This window comes from Pyxicephalus adspersus, chromosome 3 (assembly GCF_032062135.1).
Source record: "Pyxicephalus adspersus chromosome 3, UCB_Pads_2.0, whole genome shotgun sequence".
NCBI classification, from domain to species: domain Eukaryota; kingdom Metazoa; phylum Chordata; class Amphibia; order Anura; family Pyxicephalidae; genus Pyxicephalus; species Pyxicephalus adspersus.
Genome location: NC_092860.1, coordinates 102,920,854 through 102,940,947, shown reverse-complemented (window position 1 = coordinate 102,940,947; position 20,094 = coordinate 102,920,854). Strand labels below are relative to the sequence as shown.

Here is a 20,094-nt window from a genome sequence, read left to right as displayed (position 1 = left end):
TCCTTTCCAACGACAAAAATTGCACGTGTGTACGCAGCTTTAGTCAGATGACCATTGGCCTAAAGGGTAAGGTAAGAAATTTTGGCAGAGCTCCTGACAGACGAGTTCTGGTCATCAAATATAGCAAGATTATTGCTAGGCTTTTGCTCATGTTGTTTCTTGCCATCCTGAGGTAGTACTTTATAACTTCTTTGAATAAATAAGAAAAGAGATTGAGTAGGTAGTATGGGGTCATAGAGTTTTTTTTTTGGTTTTATTTATGTCTTAAGTATGCAGGAACAGATGACTTTTGAGATCTGCAAACTGTCTCAGTATTTAAGGTGGGTTAACATAACAGCCAGACATCTAGCATTTTCAGGACCAGGTAGCAATAGTTGACAACAACAATAATAGGTTTACATTACGAACCCATTTTTTCAAACTTGCCTACCTATCTTCTTCTGTCTCCTAAACCCCTCACTACTTTCCACCCCTCCATACACCCCCCCCCCCATCCTTATTGTGTGATACTTCCTCCACCTCCTAGATTGTAAGCTGTTCTGGGCATGGTCCTCTCCTCCTCCTTTGACACTCTCTGTATCTGTATGTCATTTGCAACCCCTATTTAATGTACAGCACTGCGTAATATTCTTGCTCGATATGAATTCTGTTTATTAATAATAATAGTAATAATATTATTAATTCATAATTTCTTGAAGTGGTAAGATGTTACCAGCAATAAATATATACTGCACAATGTAGTCATCATAGTTCCTAAGTAGTTAACACAATTTATATGTAATATTAGGGTGCGGAGTCTCCATAAGGGTCACGATTTGCTGGAAAGTTGAATGTTGTCTGCACGATTTATGAGCTTCCTATGACTTGTTCCCTCTTCTAAATCCCAAAGAATATGAGTATAAAAGACACTGTACAAGTCTGGACAGCAAAGGACTGCAATTTTAAGCCATTTTTTAGTTAATTTGTAATTGCTTCCATTTAAAGGAAAATACTCTCTCATAAAGAAAAAAAGAGATCTTTAAGATAACCATCACTGCAATATGAAGATTAGGCTGGGTGTTTATCTAATATTGGTAACTGACTTTTGAAACTGTATCTAGTCTCAACAGCTTCTTTTTCTTTTTATAATGAATAGTTGAGAAATTGAATATTATATATTCTAACTCTGAGTTTTATTTTGTGTTATGTATTTGTTCACTTTGTTTTACCGTGTTTTATTGAGCTTAGATAGTAATTAAATTATCTTTCCTTTTCAGAAAATTTTCCTGGGCTGCACCACTTTCAGAGTGAAGGATCTGGTCAAATCAAAGGAACAGTCCTTGTCTCTAAATCTCAAGTAGGTTGTTTAGCATTCAAAAAGTTCTGTATGTGGGTCCAAAATATAATTTTTACATACTTACATGTTATTGTATTCTGGAGCATAGAATGTTGGGACTTTAACTAGTAAACTTGATTAGCATACCTTTGTCTGTTGGTAACCAGAAACCTTTGATGGACTACAGCACCTACTCAACAATTAGTAAGCTTTTATTAAGTGCACAAAAGCAAATTATTTATGAAGGTTTTCTAGCATACAATTACTGTACATATACCAGAAACATTTACATACATGCATTGGAATAAAATTACATTTTGCAGAGTAATTTCTGCAGCAATAAGACTAGCTGTATAATCAACAGATTGTGTAAGGGTTGCATGCCTGAGTTGTGTTTTTGGTATTCAGAAGAATTTACTGTAAGTCACTTGTAAATCACTTTGGCCATTTATACATTTATGAACAAAAAATGGGATATATATGTAATTTTAACACTTTTTAGGAAAATGAGTTTATTGCAAATGCCCACATGTATTTGGTTTGTATGCCAGCCCCAAGGCCTTTTCTAAAGACATTTCTATCTAGAATGCAGATAAAAAAAATTATTTGCTCCCACCTCCTTAGTGCAGTGAGCACCTCTGATAATTTCCAGTTTTCCAAACAGCTGTAACAAACATAGGTCATGTACATAATAGGCTGCGTCTTTAAATGTGTTATTAGCATGCCATTCTGGAATAAAAATAAAAATAACCTGGTAAAAATAAATAAAAAGATTCATACAGATTAATGCAAACAACAGAATCCAACATACATCAATGAAAGCTGTGTGTTTAGCATGAACACATAGTTATGTATACACCCAGTCAAACCCTCATCTGCTTTTGTGTTTTGTTTGCACTCAAACACATAAGCGGTCACCATAGACATTTGATTCACAGATCTGTCGTTGTGCCTAAACACAGTTCAATATTAAACTTTTAACCCCATGCTATCTGCCCCCTGACTGCCCAGTCATGACGGCCTTCCCCTATGCTTCTTCCTCGCTCGTTACAGGCCTCACTTTTTATTTTATTATGATATATTATTGCCTCAGCCTTATATTAGTTGAGCTTCCAATCACAACTCACAAAAAAAAACATTTTTTTAAGTGAACTCACAGCTGTATAAGGAGGATCTGCAGTGCAATCGTGTTGCGGTATTCTACCTAGATGCAGTGGGTTACCATTCAAAATGAAAGACATTACAAAAAACATTACAAAGACAAGACATCATTTATGAAAGCTCTCGGGGGCTGAAGAGGCTACACTTTCATCGGTAAATGTGGGTGATCAATCAAACCTGGAATGGATCTGGTCCAGGATTGAAAACATTTGCTAACAAATAGCAAATAACTTTTAAGAAATCCAATGCAGGTTTGCTGGATCACCCAGCTTCACTGATAAAAGTGTATCCTCTCCAGTCTTGGGGAGCTTTAATATACTGTATCAGCCCCATTGTGTTTCATGCATGGGTATAATTTGAGCTAACATGAGTTTTATAATACATTACCCCAAACCACTAGTGGGCATGAGCTCTTGCCATTAATCCCCTTTAAAGTGTCCCACAATTTTTTTAAATAAAGAAAAATAAAACACTAACTAAACAGAGAAATTTTTAACAAATTTGTGCTTATATTTACTTTTTTCTTGGATGTTTTGACCTCCATAACTTTAGTTCCAAGATGTTAGAGTTTAATGCTTGTTTTCACCCCAGACAAAAGTTAAAGTAAAATGTCAACTATTCACTTCAAGTGTTTAGTATTTGATGGGTCAGAAACAGCTGCTGCCTCTTTGATATGATCCCCTATGGTAAGATAGCAGTAACGCTGTGGCAGAGAATTGCTTTTAAGATTCCAGCAGCAGGAAAGAAAAATCATAGCTGCCCTCATGAAATCATCTCTTGCTCATTAAACCAGCCTTATCCTTTCTTGTTCAATTGGATTGAAGACTATTTGAAAGAAAACTTTTGAAGGGTTACAGATAGGAAATGTCTCCACAGCTCTCTTTTTAACCAATGTTGTACAGCTAAATTTGCCGGCTCCATTTTCTATCAATTTGAAAGTCAAATCTTTGTCAGTTCTTTAGCTTAATTAGTAAAAATAAGTTATAAATCTGTTTCTTTTATTTTGTGGAATGTTTTCACTGCAGTTGAGTTAATTTGTCTTTTAAAATAGGTGTCAAATTGGCATAAGAATTTTTTCTTTAAACCTGGAACATCACAAGCTCACAGTGAATAAAATAACATTCTGTCTCCTGTTCAACCAAAGCACAGCCAATTAGTGTAACTTATAGGATCTTATTTCAAAGGTTATATTCTATATTTATCTTGTTGAGAAGTCCAATTGTAAGAATATAGTTCCACATTTTGCAGGCTATGTATAAACCAAGCTGAAAAATTATCTCAAAATCTGTGCAAACGAATTGCTACCTTGTGATTAATGTATCCGATGTACCCTTGTTTTGGTGCAGTTGATTTTTTAATGCGTTTTCCTATCCATTTTGCCCCTAGACATTCTTGTGGTGTGCATTTGGGATTTAAGTTAAGTTCCCAAGTAAATACTCTTATGCAAATAGCTGCAGCTGCATTTTTTTAGCATCACACATCTTCACCTGTGGCTATTAATAATATTTAGTCAGCTCAGCTAATTACAAAGTATATATCAAGTAAAGCTAGCCAGGGCTAATTCAGGACTCCTGAGACTCTTTTTACCTGTCATAGGAACATATGTTTACATTCACAGGGTCAGACAATTCTGTCTAATAGGGGCATTCTTTGTCAGTGCCAAAAGCCCCAGTTTGTGTGTTCATTCATGAACTATACACAGCTATATTGTCTTCATCCTCCATCCCAACTGCTCTGTATCGTACTGTTTACTTGATAGCCTCCAAAGATGTTTGGAATCTAATTACTAGCAAATACTGTATGTTAAGATTTAAAAGCCCTAGGATCATGGTACAGTTAATGGTAAATTTGAGCTTTTCTCACCCAGGCTTCCCTGATAGGCAGCATATGATAGTCTTGGATCTTTAAGTAGTAGATCAGTTCTAACTATGCCATGCATGCTGGGGGAAGAATATATGTGTGTACTTCACTACAGACTGCCAACACTTTTTGAGTGGCAGAAAGTATATAAAGCAATGCTGAATTCTTTGCTAGGCTACATAGGCCATGGCCAAAGATGTCATTGCTTCCAGTGGTTTTGCCTCCATTCTCTTGATGTTTTTCTGTCACCATTATACAATTCCTTTTTCAAATTTAGCTGAGCATTGAAAGGTTAGGTTCACACTTGCGTTGAGGCTGCAGTGTAATTTCCACTTTCTCATGCCAGGAACCACCTATCTCTCAGGAGTTGCTACATGGTAGTGTCTCCCTGCAGCAGCTTCATAAGAATGGGTGGCAGCAAGCGGTACTAGTGCTGTTCACTGCTGTAAGTCAAATGTGCAAATACATGTACAGTGCTGCTGTGTGAGTGACTGCAGGGAGCCACTCGGCATCATACCATTCAGCCACTGGTAATAGTACCTAAATAGATCTTAGCTGCAGCCTGCCTAATTCCCCTGGTCTTTACTGCCACCCCAAGCTTGTAATAAATGGTTTCATGCCTCGGGATCATAGACAGTGTGCATCCTCTGCAAGTGTTGGATTTTTCCCTTTTAAAAAGTATAGGTAAACTTTTGGAAGATTTTCCTTTACCTCCTGTTCTCTGTCCTCTCTAAAATTTTGTTCTTTCCATTATTTTCTTTACCAGATTATCAGGACAAATAGATAGAGTAATTCTCTCTCCCAGTGGGAACTATGTGGCAATAAATATTTTTTTAAATGTTTTTACACTACCACATTTCATCCAAAACGAAGGAAAAAGTTATAGATTTAGATACAATGAAGTAGATCTGTGCTTAGGCCAGCTTTCTTTGGCCATCTCTCTAATGGAGCCAAACTACTCTCCATTACCTCTTTCTTTGGACTCACACAGAACATAAACTGCCCCGCACACATCGCCCGACACACTTTTGACCTTGTATTTTCTAAACTCTGCAGCCTCACTCACCTTGACAACTCCCTATTTCCTCTTTTTAATCACATTATCTCTTCTTATCACCTTCAACCTATCTAACTCTTGCCAGCCTTTGCCTCATCTCAGACCTGGTCAATGGTAGAGAGATATCCGTAACCTTGACCACAACCTATTCTCGAACTGCCTTGCGTCCCTAACCCCCACCCCCTCTAAAATCACATCTCCGGATAAAGCTGCCACTCGATTCAACCGCACTCTTTCTCTGGCTCTGAATAAAGTTGCCCCTGCCACCTTCCGCTACCCCTATCCTGCTAACACCCAACCCTGGCACAACAATCACACCATACATCTACAAAGGACTGTTCGTGCAGCTGAGCGCAAGTGGAGGAAATCTGGCCTCAGCGCTGACATCATGTACTACAAAGCCAAGCTACAAAACTTTAACACCAAACACACTGTCAACAAATAAAATGATTTCTTCGCTGTCATTTCCTCTCAAGCTTCCAACCCACGCAGCCTCTTCTCAACAACTGACTCCCTCCTAAAACCCACACCTGCTCCCCCCACAACAACCTTCTCCGCCCAAGACATTGCCACCTACTTTAGAGATAAAATAGAGAAAACCAGAATTGATGTCTCTGCTCACCGCGCAACTCCAACCATACCCTCCCCTTACACCTATAAAACATCACTGGCCTCCCTCAGCCCTGTTACTGTGGATGAAGTCTCTTCTCTCATAATCTCCATCTACTACCTGTACACTTGTCCCAATTCCCTCTGATCTACTCCTTGCCCATTCCTCCACCCTGGCCTCCACCCTAACCAAACTATTCCACCTCTTTGTCTCTACTTGTATCTACCCCTCCTCTTTAAAACATTCCATAATTCTCCCTATTCTGAAGAAACTCCCACTAAACCCCTCCGTACCTTCTAGCTACCGTCCTATCTCACTTCTCTTATATGTTTGCAAACTATTTGGGTGCCTTGTCTACAAAAGACTCAATGATTACCTAAGCACTAACTCTCTCCTTGACCCTCTCCAGTCTGGTTTTAGAGCTGCCCACTCCACTGAAACAGCCCTTACTAAAGTGGCCAATGACCTCATCAGAGCTAAGTCTCAAGGCAACTTTTCCCTCCTTCTTATTGATCTTTCCTCTGCTTTTGACACTGCTGATCACCCCCTTTTAATACAAATCATGTGCTCTATTGGTATCAATGACACTGCTCTCTCTTGGTTTGCTTCCTATCTGTCTGACCGCTCCTTTCAAGTTTCTTTCAATGGTAATTCCTCCTCTCCTACTCTACTCCCTGTTGGTGTTCCGTAAGGGTCAGTCCTTGGACCGGTTTTCTTTTCTCTGTACACCTCTTCTCTCAGTAGTGTCATATCCTCCTTTGGCTTACAGTACTATCTGTACGCTGATGACACTCAAATCTATCTGTCCACCCCTGACCTGTTCCCCCTCAGTCCTGGATAAGGTCTCATGCTGCCTGTCAGCCATCTCATCATGGATGTCTGACTGATTCCTGAAACTCAACCTGGATAAAACAGAACTCATCATCTTCCCCCCTCCCTCACATTCCAAATCCCCCCTGACATATTCCTAACTGTTACCAACACTGGTATTCGGCCCTCCCCTCAGGCACATTGTCTAGGGCGTCACCTTTAAATTTGCCCTCTCATTTACCCCCCATTTTCAGAACATTTCCAGGTCCTGTCACTTACATCTACACAACATCTCCAAAATCCACCCCTACCTGTCCTCTGAGACCACCAAACTCCTTGTACATGCTGTTATCATCTCTCGTCTGGACTACTGTAACCTCCTCCTCCCTGGAATTCCACTAACCCGACTCTCTCCTCTACAATCTAATATAAATGCTGCACTCAGACTCATTCATCCTTCCCACCGCTCTTCTTCTGCTGCATATCTTTGCAGTTCTCTTCATTGGCTTCCATTTCACCTTAGAATCAAATTCAAGCTCTTGTGTTTTGCCTTCAAATCCCTCCACAGATCTTGTCCCACTTACCTTTCTGACCTCCCCTAGCCACTCTCTTCGTTTCTCTAATGACTTATACTGACTTCCTAACTCACAACCTCATCACACACATGGCTCAAAGACTTTTCTAGAGCTGCCCCAACACTCTGGAATAATCTTCCGCATCACATTAGGCTTGCTCCTACTTTCTCCTCATTTAAAAGAGCACTCAAAACCCATTTTTTCAAACTTGCCTACCCATCGTTTTCTGTCTTTTGATACTGTCACTACTTCCCACCACTACATATCTCTACTGTGTGTTACTTCCCCAACCTCCTAGATTGTAAGCTCTTCAGGGCAGGGTCCTCTCCTCCTGTATCACTGTCTGTATTCGTCTGTCATTTGCAACCCCTATCTAATGTACATCCCTGCCTAATATGTTGGCACTATATAAATCCTGTTTAATAGTATTAATTATAATAACTTACTGGCATTCTCAGTGTGACACTTGTTGTGACATACTTGAGATGCTGTCAGTATGGTATTGTCTCTAAGGACATGTTTCTAGCAATAGAAGTTTGGTACTGCATGTGTCATTGTGGACATGTTTCTGGTTGTGTCAGTGCAGTACTGATTGTGTGTGTAGAGATTTCAGGTTGTGTCAGTACAATATTTATGTTGGCTGTATTTATGGTGGCTGCAGACCTCTTCCTGATTGTAATATTTCACTTAATTATGATCCTATTTCTTTTGGTATAAAACAACAGTAAGTCCTTGGTAAACTTTTTTGGTTCTTCACACTAGGAGCAGCACAAGATAGCAAGCTCAGGGGGGAAATGATATATATTTGGCCTGCCTGCAGCCATGGTATTTGTACCTGTTGCAGGTCATGCAATGCTGAAATTAAAAACCTTACCAATGTAGCTAAATACTGACCTTATTGAGAACACATAGTCTAACTTTTACAAACTTTTAGTAAAGGGCATGTCCCTGAACAATCTCAATTTTCTCTCCTGACTTCCTATAGAAGATATTGAGTCGTGAGGAATTTTTAGCAACCTTATGATGTGCAGAATAAAAGGGATCATCCAGAGAGTACTTTTCCAGAGAGGATACTGGAGATAACTTTGGCTTTTGCAGCTGTAGCAAATTTACCTTATGTGCAGTTGACAATTTCTTTTCCAGGCACTTATATCAGTACACATTGCTGTTTAAAAATTAAATGTTTATTACTGCATTTTTTTCTGAAATATAGGCCATAGGAATATTGTAATTATTAAAAGTGACCCACGGAAACAAACAGACATGGGAACCACTGTGGGAGAGCAACAATAGAATATGTGATATTTATTTAAAAATAAAAAGTGTCTTTCAAAAATATCTAGTATGGCAGTATATTTGTAATCATCGTTTATATGCGTGCACAAAAAAAACATAATATGTGCAATGCAAACGGTTTAGAAATACATGAAAACAATGCTTAATAATACAAAAGGACAAAACAAAACCGACTTAAAGGGGGGAATGAGGCAAAGAAATTATTGGGTCCACATATATTAGGAAAACGTTGTACCTTTTACCAAGGTGTAGAACCACTATTTTTTAAGTAATCAAAGTAATCAAACAAATAAAAAATTGTTGTTAACAGAAACAGAATTTGTCAAAATTCTTCCTGTTTACGCATCATCTGTGCAGTGCTAGGGTAGTAAACCTTCAGTACCTTACTGGAAGAAGTGCAGTACATATACCAGATAATAGGAACCCCTATTTCTTCACCTCAGTAAAGTAAATTCTGAATCATCCAAAGATTACTGCACTGTTGTGAATTATTTGTAAAAAATATTGCCAGCACTTTTTACAAAGTTTCAGAAAATTAATTTACAATATAGATTGCAAATAGATAGATTGATTATAAATATAGGCCCTGGTTTTGGGGAAATTCATGCCTCAATCTGGCCCTATTCATTTCTATAGAAAAGTTATAATCATAGAGGCTTGTAGTGGTCACCAACTGGGAAGTTTGGAATTGAGTTCCAACCCTGGAAAAATATTTTTACACAGATTATGCAAAATTAAGAAAATACGTTTTGGCCGGAAATACAATTTAGGTCTACTACACACCTAGAAAAAGGATCTCCATGGGACCTGTATGCATTTCCTTTTTCACGGACGTCCCTACAATTTAGAATGGGCATACAAAATGTAAAATAGGCAAATAATGTAACTATTACATTTGTGACTTTATAACCACACAGATATGCAATAATATTTCTTTCTGGAATAGGTGGGGGGGGGGGACATAAGGTCTCTCCATTGTCTGTTTGTAATATCTTAAACAAATCCTTTAGTTTCAATAGTTAGAGGTGATTATATGAGATGATCCATTTGGGAACCAGGTCCATATGACCTTGGTGGGCTTGGTCCTAAAACTACGTTCCAACAGATATATCATTGTAATCTCAGGTTTTCTGCAGTGTATGTATGTTAGATTGGGAAGGCTGTTTTCCTGTTTAAGTTGCTCAGCTTTTTCAGTGCCTGTAAAAAACAAAAACAAAAAAGAAAACGTGAAGCAGTATTGAGAAATAAATATGCCTGGAATTGTGTAATTAATGTTTTCTGCTGTAGATAATGGCAGACCACAGAAATGGATTCACATCTGATTTATTTGATCTATTGTAGAATAACTAGATAACACCTAAAAGAGACAATTCCTTGGTGGAATTATGTTTAGACGTCACTTACTAAAATAATGTAATATTTCACAAAATGATTAGTTTATATCACAGGGAACAGGATGTAGAAATTGTGTTTTATGTCAAAATCGAAGCTGTTATTTTGATATAAGCAGACTTTACCTCCAGCAGACATAATTAATGTAAGCTTCTGCTGTTTTTTTTCTGTAAACTCTGTTAGAACCAGAGTTTAATATATTGCAGTGGGATACTATTACTGAATACTGAAAAGTGAACTTAATAGTACCGCCGTTAGCTAAGTTTGGAAGGAAAGGTGTTTCTTTTGATTTCTGGGAGCTACACAAGCACACTGACTGACAGCGGAAGACAAACACATAGATGTGAAGAGCAGTGCAGCATAGCTAGACCTCACTTATGTTCAGGTCTGGTTAAAAAGAAGATTCTGAACTAGTATGAACTGAGATATAATCAGCCAAGAGGGTTTTTCTGGGGCAGAAGGTTAGACTTTGAACAGAGACAGCATGCCTTACTGACACTACCACTAAATTTCATGTATTTACAGGGACTGTAATATTCCAGGTTTCCAAAAACACTTTGTGAACTAGTTAATTTCTATATTAATCTAGGCTGTTTTGTTAAATATTTTATTTTAAAAATATGTGATTGTGTCCTTACATGTGGAAATACAATACAGGAACATCATCCAAAACCTTTGTCTTTTATTACTGTGCCGGTCTGACCATTGAAATCCTAGATAATCCTATAAAAGGCCATTGGATTTTATAGCTGTGCTACTAAATGAGATTTAATCAACATGCAAGCACTGGTGATAATGAACCCCACAAGCTATTCTCCCAGTAAGTCCCATATTATAATATGCCAGTACACAGAGAGATTGACAATAAATGGTAATCTCCAGTTTGTGACAAGCATAATATATATTTCATACATCTGGAGTAATGGATACTTTAAGACTAATATGATAAGCATAAAGGCTTGGACTGTACATAAGTAAGACAAATGCGGGTGGGTAAAATTAGCTTAAGAGTTGCTGTAGGATGCTGCTTAGTTGCACTGAGCTTCTTTAGGTTGCTTCTGGGATGATTTAAGTCATATTTGCATTCACATTGATTTAAATAAGGTAAGAAAGCAATTCATTAGCAGACATATGCCTTTGTTAACCATACTTATGCCCAACATATAAAAAACCTTCAACCAGTCATGCTGACTTCAATATGTTTTTTTCCATACCAGTTTTCAATAAACCTTCAAGGACAGGGATATGCTGACCAGGATGTTACAACTCAACAATGGACCTTTTGCAAAATTATCTGTCATAGGAAGAATTTTTCACCCATGTTTTTGTTCAGTGTTCATTTTGAATCTGCTGCATGCATTTGAAATTTTAATTATTGGGTTTGCATATACATTACTTAACTGGATTCCCAGCTTCTTATTTATTGTAGTTGGCATTTATGATTATTTCCTTATTGCGGGTTACAGTGTCAAGAGTATACTGCTGCAAATGTTTTCAGTTCCATAACATTTTGCCTCCAGTAACTGCATGATGTATTGCCACATAAAGTGATAAGTATAAGACGCAGGACTTTAAATTAATTGATGACTGTTTATACCAAAAACCCAAAGTCATTTTTACCTAAATTCACCTTTGTTTACTTCTTTATTTTAAATGTAGGTTGAAATAAATATGATGATCAGAGGTATTTTGTGTCATGTCATGTTATATACCCTTTGAGAGTCCTTTTTGTTTTTTATAAGATGAAGGATAAGAGTAGATTTGAGAAGAAGATAAGTGTATGAAACCTTTTTTTCCACCCTCAGCTCCCTGCTGTCATACATAAATAATAGGGAAGGTTGTACAGATACTTGCTTTCCATTCTTTTTATAGGATACTAGTGATGGCCAAGGGATCTAATTAATAGACTTGTGATTTACATAATTCAGAATGTATTAATAATCAAGATAATATGTAGGGAGCAGAAATATATTGAAAATTTCACTTAATTCAGCAAAGAAGAATTCAATCTAATCATACCCTTCTAGATTGGCTTGGATCTTCAACAGTGAAGGGGAAATCCCTGTTCTCCATTTCCTTGGGGGTATGCATTAAGCCATTAGCTGGTCATTTCATATTACAGAACAGGCCGGGAGGTATGTTTATCAAGCAGACTTTATTAATGCTAAGCTGCATGTAAGTGATTGACTTTTCTTTCTTTTAGCAGCTGTGTCATATGATTCCCTGCTAAGCTTTTACCCTGAGATGGCAGGCCATATTATTTCACTTGGCAATCATAAATCATTAAAAAGAAGTTACTTCCAAAGAGTTTTATTTATTATTTCTGAAGGAAGAACTGTCTGGGTTCATATTGTCTGGGGTAAAGTTTGGTGTAATTGATAGTAAATTAGTGTTCATGAGAAGCACATAATTGTTTGGCCTTTTTTGGTAAAGAAATAAAGCCAGCTGCTGTCCACAGTTTCAACTTTCCCATTTTTTAGTGGTGAGTGTGGAACCTTATCAGATGAATGATCATGGTTATTAGCAATGATACACATTATCCAGTTTTGTTGCACAGTCTGCTATTGATTTATTTTTTTAACTCTTTGGAATCTGCCATGTGCTTTAGCTTTGACACCCGTGGGCCAATCTCAAATGTCTGCATACAGGTACAGGAGATGCAGGTGTTGTAGTTGATCAGCCTTTGTATGATCTGTCTACAAGTCATCTAATGTCTCTACTGTGGTTTGCACTTTATCAAAAGTAAGGAAGGGTATCCCCCAAACAACAGGACATTAAAGCAGTTTTTTTCAGGGGGCATGGTTTAGAAATACAATCCTTTTCTTCTTTTCACTAGGGTAGCTAAAGCGGCACATCATTTGTGGGTAAACCATGCAGAATGAGTTGATGGATTGAGGCTGGAAATCTCGGTACAGATGAAACAAATGATGAAACAAGTTTAAAGCATAAATTATAATCTCTGTAATGAACCTCTCCTAGGGAGGCTATACTAGATCCTCTAATGTTTATGAACCTAGATTGCCGCCCAGGCTGGACTACAAACATGCTTGGCTTTGTTCATCTGTATTGTTTGTGGAAATAAGTAGTTTTCAGAGTAAAAAAGATAACATTTTGGCTTTCAATTTGGTTTACAAAAGTAAAGTAGTTACAAACCTTCTTTATTTCTGGCCAGATCAACAGGTGTTTTTGTACTGAAAATGTTCCTAGCCTGAATAATGAAACACTACTACCACATCTAAGGATTAGTAGGCTTCAGTATTTTACACATTTGTTCTTGGCTTTAATTATCCAAGTTCAATCATATTCAATTAATTTTGTACAGTAAAATATAGAAAAGGTTGAACTCTGTTCTCCCTAAGGTGTATATGGTAAATATAGTCCATTACTTTGCTTTTACTGCATGTTTGGTATCCACATCATGCTCACTTTATCATTTTTTATGTTTCTGGGCATAGGACAGATAAACTATGTATTAAACAGGTGCAAAGTATAGAACATCAAGCATAATCTCTACTCAAGTAAGATTTAGAGGACATCTCTACACTGGCCAACCCTGCAAGTGCACCGAGTTAACTAAAGCACAAATGTATTCTGTGCAGCACATATCGGAAAACAAGCTTTGTTTTAGATCGGAGATATTGACTTGTTTGTTTTGCCTCTAGCTTAAGCGCTGACAGGAACCTCTACTTCTCAAGTCAAGTTCCAGAGATAATAGGAACTAATCTTTGTAAATAAAACACTGAAGTATTTTGTGATACATTAGGAACAAACATAACATTGTTAATAACAGACATGTTCCTATGTTTTTCTAGTTGCTTTAAATGCATGAAAAATGAATTCTAGGTGCCATTATACTTTGTCCTTCATTTAGTGTTGTTCTTAATTAAAAATTGCATGGTGTCCAGGTTCTACTAATAATTGTACAAATAAACGAATAAAAAGTCTTCAAAAGTTATTTACTGAAAGCCATGTATTTAAGTGAACTTAATATTGAAGATTTGCTAGTAGCAATGCTCTTTCTGATAAGTGAGGGTGGCTAAATGTATAATTTATAAATAGGCTGAATCACATTTTTTTCCTGGGGGCTGCAAGTGCATTGTTTGACCTGCTAGGTAAAAGCATCGGGGTGCTTTTAAAAATAAACAGCATCATGACATTATGTACAATGTGTATTAATGTGCATTTATTGTTATGAACTGTAAAAGAAGTGTTTTATTGGGCATTGCCACAGCTTGTTAATAGGAATGGGCTGTTGCCCTTTTTGTGCAAAATACATAATGTCCCAGTGTAAACAACCCCCATCCTAATATAGGGTTGGCAGAACCTCTGCAGTTCACAAGATTCAGCTTTGTACCTTAAGACAAAGACAAAACACCCTATTCAAGTATAAATACCAGTATAGTGCTCTGCTCCCCCCATCCTTTCAGCTGTATTAAAACTTCATTCCAGGCAAAACTTTGTTTAGTGTTGAATATAATGTAGAAGGTTTACACTTGTGTTGGCTTTTTTCGGTATTAAACTTTTCACACTCCTCCTAAGACAGTATTTTTGTTACTGTCTTTCCTTATTGAAGAATAACAATAATGAGCCATGGCTCAGCATTGGGGATATAATACGAAAATGTAGTATTAGTTGCCATTACTCCTTTGTTTAAAGGTATTTCAGTCTTCTGGCTTCCCTGAGTACTTCTAAAACCTTGGTATCCTTACAGTGAAATCATTTGATTCCTTACAATGCTATTGTAAGTCACACAAGAAATAGGTTACATCTGCACTGTACATAGGTACTCTATTTGCTTCCTATAAGCAATTTAGTGAGGACAGACCTAAATATTTTTTTTAGGCTTAGTTTTTCAGTTGGCTGGGTTTCTCTTCTTCAGTGAATGAACGTTTTATCTCTTTCACAGCCAGTGATCCAAAGTTTGAAAGCCAAGTAAATATATTTAATTTAAAAGCTTTTTGGCAAACTATTATTTATGTTTTGTGCACAGTTTGGTGTGTGATAAACAAAGCACAACCATCTAAGATCCCCTAACTGCTACATATTGGGTTATCTGCACAAGCAAATGTTCGGAATTGCTTAATATTCATTAGACTCTGCTCTAAATAAAATTAAATCTTCCAACCGTGACAGGTGCCACAATATGGTTCACATCTCAAGAAACTTCTATTTTTTGTAAGTAAGTTTACCTTTCCTAAACTACTAATAAAGAATTACTGACGGCAGGCCAAGCTGTTTCCTCTCAAGCAATATAAGCACAGCGGGGCTCCTGAGATAAGTGCTGAGCAGTGAAAATTAGTTCCTCAACACAACACAAATAGATATTAAAAACAACACTTACAGTTTGAGAATGAGATTTTTTCCCTTTCTCTACTATTTAAAAACTCAACACTTTTTGTGTCGTCTATATTTTACAGCGACATTTCTTCCATTCTGACCAAGCAGGACATTAATCTTGCATTCTTGGGCTGATGTGTTTGAAATGCACGGCATGTTTGTTGTTTTGATAGCAGCATTGCACCAGTGGTACTTTACATTCACAGCGTCTGACACAGCTAATGATGGCTGCTCCCCAGACGTTTATGGAGCTGTTTGTTGATTTGTGTGCTAGTAGCATTCACAAGTAAAAGATTAATTTTCTTGCTGTGGATTCCCATATAATTTATTTTTAAGTTGTAGAGTTAGACCTAAATATTAACGTTTAATAGACAGTATAATTGACCAACGTAGCATAGCACTGGATAAAGGACTGAACTATGTGGGGGTTATGTGAGGCTGAAAAGATATACAAAATATTCTTGGTATGGTCTTCCAGACTACAGACCAAGGGACTAAATTATTAATGATGAAGCAAAAAAAATAGTAGCTGTAAATGTATTTCAGGCTGATGCAAACATTTATCCAGTTTTTTTTTCCTGAATGAGGGCAGTTAAGTACAATGCACCACCTGGAAAAGCATAACTTCCATAACCCACAGTAAGGCACTGGATTAAAGATTTATCTACACATGTTAAGGGACTCCAGGTATGATGACTTATATGGTGAATCCAAAGGTATGGTTTTTACAAAATCTCAGGCCTGTTTTTGGTCCTGGAGAACAAAGGCTTTTTAGAACTTTAAGTTAGCTTTCCTTAATAAGTTAACATAGCCAGACCTCAATATACGTCTCAGTAGTGCATAGACATTATATATGTGTTACCTTACATGTGTGTGAACTGAATGATGCACAGGGCTTTGTCATTCTCTCTGAAGTGGTAGCCTGCTGATGGATGAACTATGGATGGCTACCTGCTGACAGAAACAGTTAAAGAGCTGCTTGTTTGTTTAGGGAACTGCCTTTTAGGGGACATCCTGTACACCCTGAACAATCACTCAATTTGTGTTATCTTTTTCTACTATTAGCAATGGATGGCAGTCAGACTTGCCAAACATTTTTTATAGGTATTGGTGCACAAATATGCTGACGTTTGACCTGATCCTGCAGGTTTATCCAATGGCTGAACAGCATGATCTGTATTATACCTTCCGTATAAACATATAAAAGCGGAGGAGTACTTCACCATGTTTGTGCAATAAAATATAGATAATGCCAACAATGTATGCAATTAGTATATAGTAAATATTGTATTCTTAACAATACAAAACCCCCTGTCTTTCATTTACATTTTATTTGATCATCTGATCTTCTACTGAAAATATGTTCGTAATCAGCTGTTGAAATTCAACCAGCTCATTTAATTGAGATGTGTTGTGATGGTTGATTTTTTGAACTTGTAAAGTTTGAACTATTATTAAGTGTTTTTAGTTACAAAGATATGATGCTAATAATATTGATGATGCTTGTTGGCTCTGGCAACTTCTCGCACACCTGACTACTCTTAATTTAGTTTTAGGATAAGCTACTTCAAATTCCTGTTAAATATAAATGAAATTACCAGTTCCTAGAAACAGGCTTTGAGGGTAATCCTCAGAACACAGAATTTGCAGCTTTCACAGAGCTCTATGTAAAGAACTAAATTAAAACACTGTGTTCCGCTCACAATCAGCTCAGCATTGACCTTCAGAAATCATCTAAGACATAAATAGGATGATGAAAATAGCAGTATGTGTATGCAGTAAGGTGACAGATTGCTCTACTTATTCAGAGTTCCTGTTTCCCTTCCAAACAAGAATGTTGAAGGTAAGATTGCATTTTGTTGAAGTTATATAAAAAGTCAGTGCAAAAAGCAATAACAATGTCCAAAATGCAGTAACCTACATCAACTAATTACATTGGATGAAAAGGAGAATGTTGATTGGTACAATAATATGTTGTCACTCTGCCGAAAGTCAGATATTGTTTACATACTATATTGCCTTATATTCCTACAGTCTTCCATGTCCATATACAAGTGTCAAGTTTAGGCCTAGAGACAAACCCATGGCTGACCTGTTTGATGCATGCCTTTTGGGTGGAAAGAATAGTTCATGGCTGGGTGCAGAGCATGTTCAAGGACTTGGGAAAGAGGCCTAATATAAACTCGAGACAGTAGGATGATATATATCAGGAGGAAAAAACCCATCATTTTTGTAAACCCAGTCAACGCTCATCTCTCCCAATTCAGTCGCAGGCACCACCATCTTAATTCCAGTCTTCTGCCATCTTGATTGGCTGGGCCAGGATGATAATTCATTCAGTCCAAGAACCTGCAAGGGAAGCCGGGATTGCCAGCTATAACTGGCAACAAATACCGAGCTGCACAAGCACAGCTCAGCAAAATGTGACAGCTGGGTGGTGAATAGGTATGGGAAATCACCTACCCCTTTCTGCATTAAACACCTGACTGATCTCCATTTTTAAAATTGGAGTCTAGTTCCACTTTAACATTGAAGGTGACACTTTGAAAATTCAGTTTCTTGTCCATTGGTTATTCTACTAGAATCAGTTATCAGAGAACAAATGCAGAGCTGATTTTGTATATGATATTATATAGAGTTAATTGGAAAATTTACAACAAAAATTGCTAAGTAGTAACAAATAATTACCATTTAACTGTGAATTAGGCAAATACTAATTGTATTTAATTTATTCAAGTCTTGATCAATTTTTGCACAGCCACAAAGCTCTTCGCAGCTCCCATATTGTGTAGTATCTTTCTAATATATAAAATGTACTAGGTGCTCCTTAACCAATGTTTTTATTTAACTGATATAGGTACAAGGCAACTGGGGAAAACCCATACTTGCCCAAAGCTAAATCTTCTCTATCAGATTTGTATATATTGGGGAATCTAATCTGCAGACTATGTTACCTTGGTATGTTATGCTATATCTTTGGCACCAGCAACCATATGAAAGAAATCTTCACAGTAATTGTTATGTGGTGGAACTATGTAGACACTGATTTTGAAGATACACTTAAGAAAAACAAATTTAATTACCTTAGCATGATACTTTTAGTGCATTGTATGGTATCCTCTCTATAGCTCAATCAAACTTAATTAGATATAGTTTTTTAAAGCTGGATCTCATTTTGGTTGTTTAAAATGTTTCAAGTCATTTGGTACTTATGTGATTAGTGTGCTGTATGATATTGTGGCAGGGCAAGTTGGTTGCTTAATCTGGTAGTTTTCCTATTACATTCTTGTAAGTAAATACTGATCCCCTGCCAAATTGAGGTGGTTCTGTATTTCTGGGAAAGGGACAGTCTCTGAAATGATTACCTGTTTAATGCTTTTGTGTTAGTCCAGATGCTTATGTGAATTGCACTGCAATGACAAGAGAAAATGTGAGCCTGGAATTAATTTTCAAACTTTTTTTATTATCGCATTTTAAAATCACTTGAAAACACAATTTTCAAATATTGTCCAAGATTTACTGCTTTCTATCAATAATACCTGTTTACAGAAAATGCAGAGATTGCCATGGTAAAAATTATGCTTCATTCTTTAATATGTTGTATGTATATATATATATATATTTATATTTATTGATACTATATGACTATATGAATTTTATGATTTTTCTATTACAGAACCTTAAATGGTGGAAAGAAAATTGGAAGTATTAAAGTGAGTTTGGTTAAAATGGGGGAAATACAGAACGGAGATGAAGATCACATAACGACAGATGCACAAGAACAGAAGGTATAAACATCTTGGCGATGTGAAACTGATTTAGTCTTAAAAAAACAAAAAAAGACCAAAATGTATTTCATATTTAGTACTGGTCTTCTGGACTATAGATTTCACATTTAGGTATGTAGTGTAGGTTCATGATTTTATTAAAGTGAATGCATAGCCAAAACTTGGAAAATGGAGAGAATGTCCACCCAACCTCTTGTTCTGGTGAAAGCTGGTGAATAAATAGGATAAATCTATGTGCCAGTAATACAGATAGCAATCAAAACTTGATAGATGTTCAGGTCCTACTTTATCTTATACTTAGAAAAAAAACTTTGATTTTACATACATTTGCAAAGTTTCCTTCTGATTGCTGAGATGGGTTTCTTTGATTGACCAGAATGATCAAATTGCAAGACAAGTTTTGTTTAAATACTGCCATCATTTTAAAATGATATTTAAGGTTTACTTATCTGTTCAACAATGGAATTAAATATTTGCTTCTTTTAACTCTGACCCAAAATATGAAATTCGGTTTTAGATTGATGTAGCCCTTATGTTTTCAGCCTAATTTGGAATATTTTTACATCACACCTAAATTGTTTGGTATTGTATATCATCAATGTGACTATTCCTTTTTATTTCTCTATGCTAATATCACCCAGGTGACAAACTTGATGGTTTTGTCAGTGACTTAAAAAAGTGTTAATTTCCTTATTATACTGTCAAATGTTGGTTTGATTGGAATTATTCAGACCTTCAGGAGAAGACTATCTAAAATTATTCTCCAGCTGTGTTTTTATCAATAGGTAAAATGTTCTTTTCGGGCACATATCTTAAAAATATTTCTCATCGACAAAGTCAATTTGCATAGCAATTAGATTACGGACTAAGAAAGCTTACATTTAGCTACACCT

At 36.6% G+C, this 20,094-nt stretch overlaps 1 protein-coding gene across 1 annotated transcript in view; it reads left to right on the top strand.

The window, feature by feature from the left end:
* INPP4B (inositol polyphosphate-4-phosphatase type II B) overlaps positions 1-20,094 on the top strand; it is a gene marked incomplete in the record, with an annotated part of 326,843 nt that overhangs the window by 183,174 nt on the left and 123,575 nt on the right. The window contains 2 exon segments of the mRNA XM_072405866.1: positions 1,257-1,336; positions 19,090-19,201. Of these exon segments, the coding sequence (XP_072261967.1) occupies positions 1,257-1,336; positions 19,090-19,201 (192 nt within the window).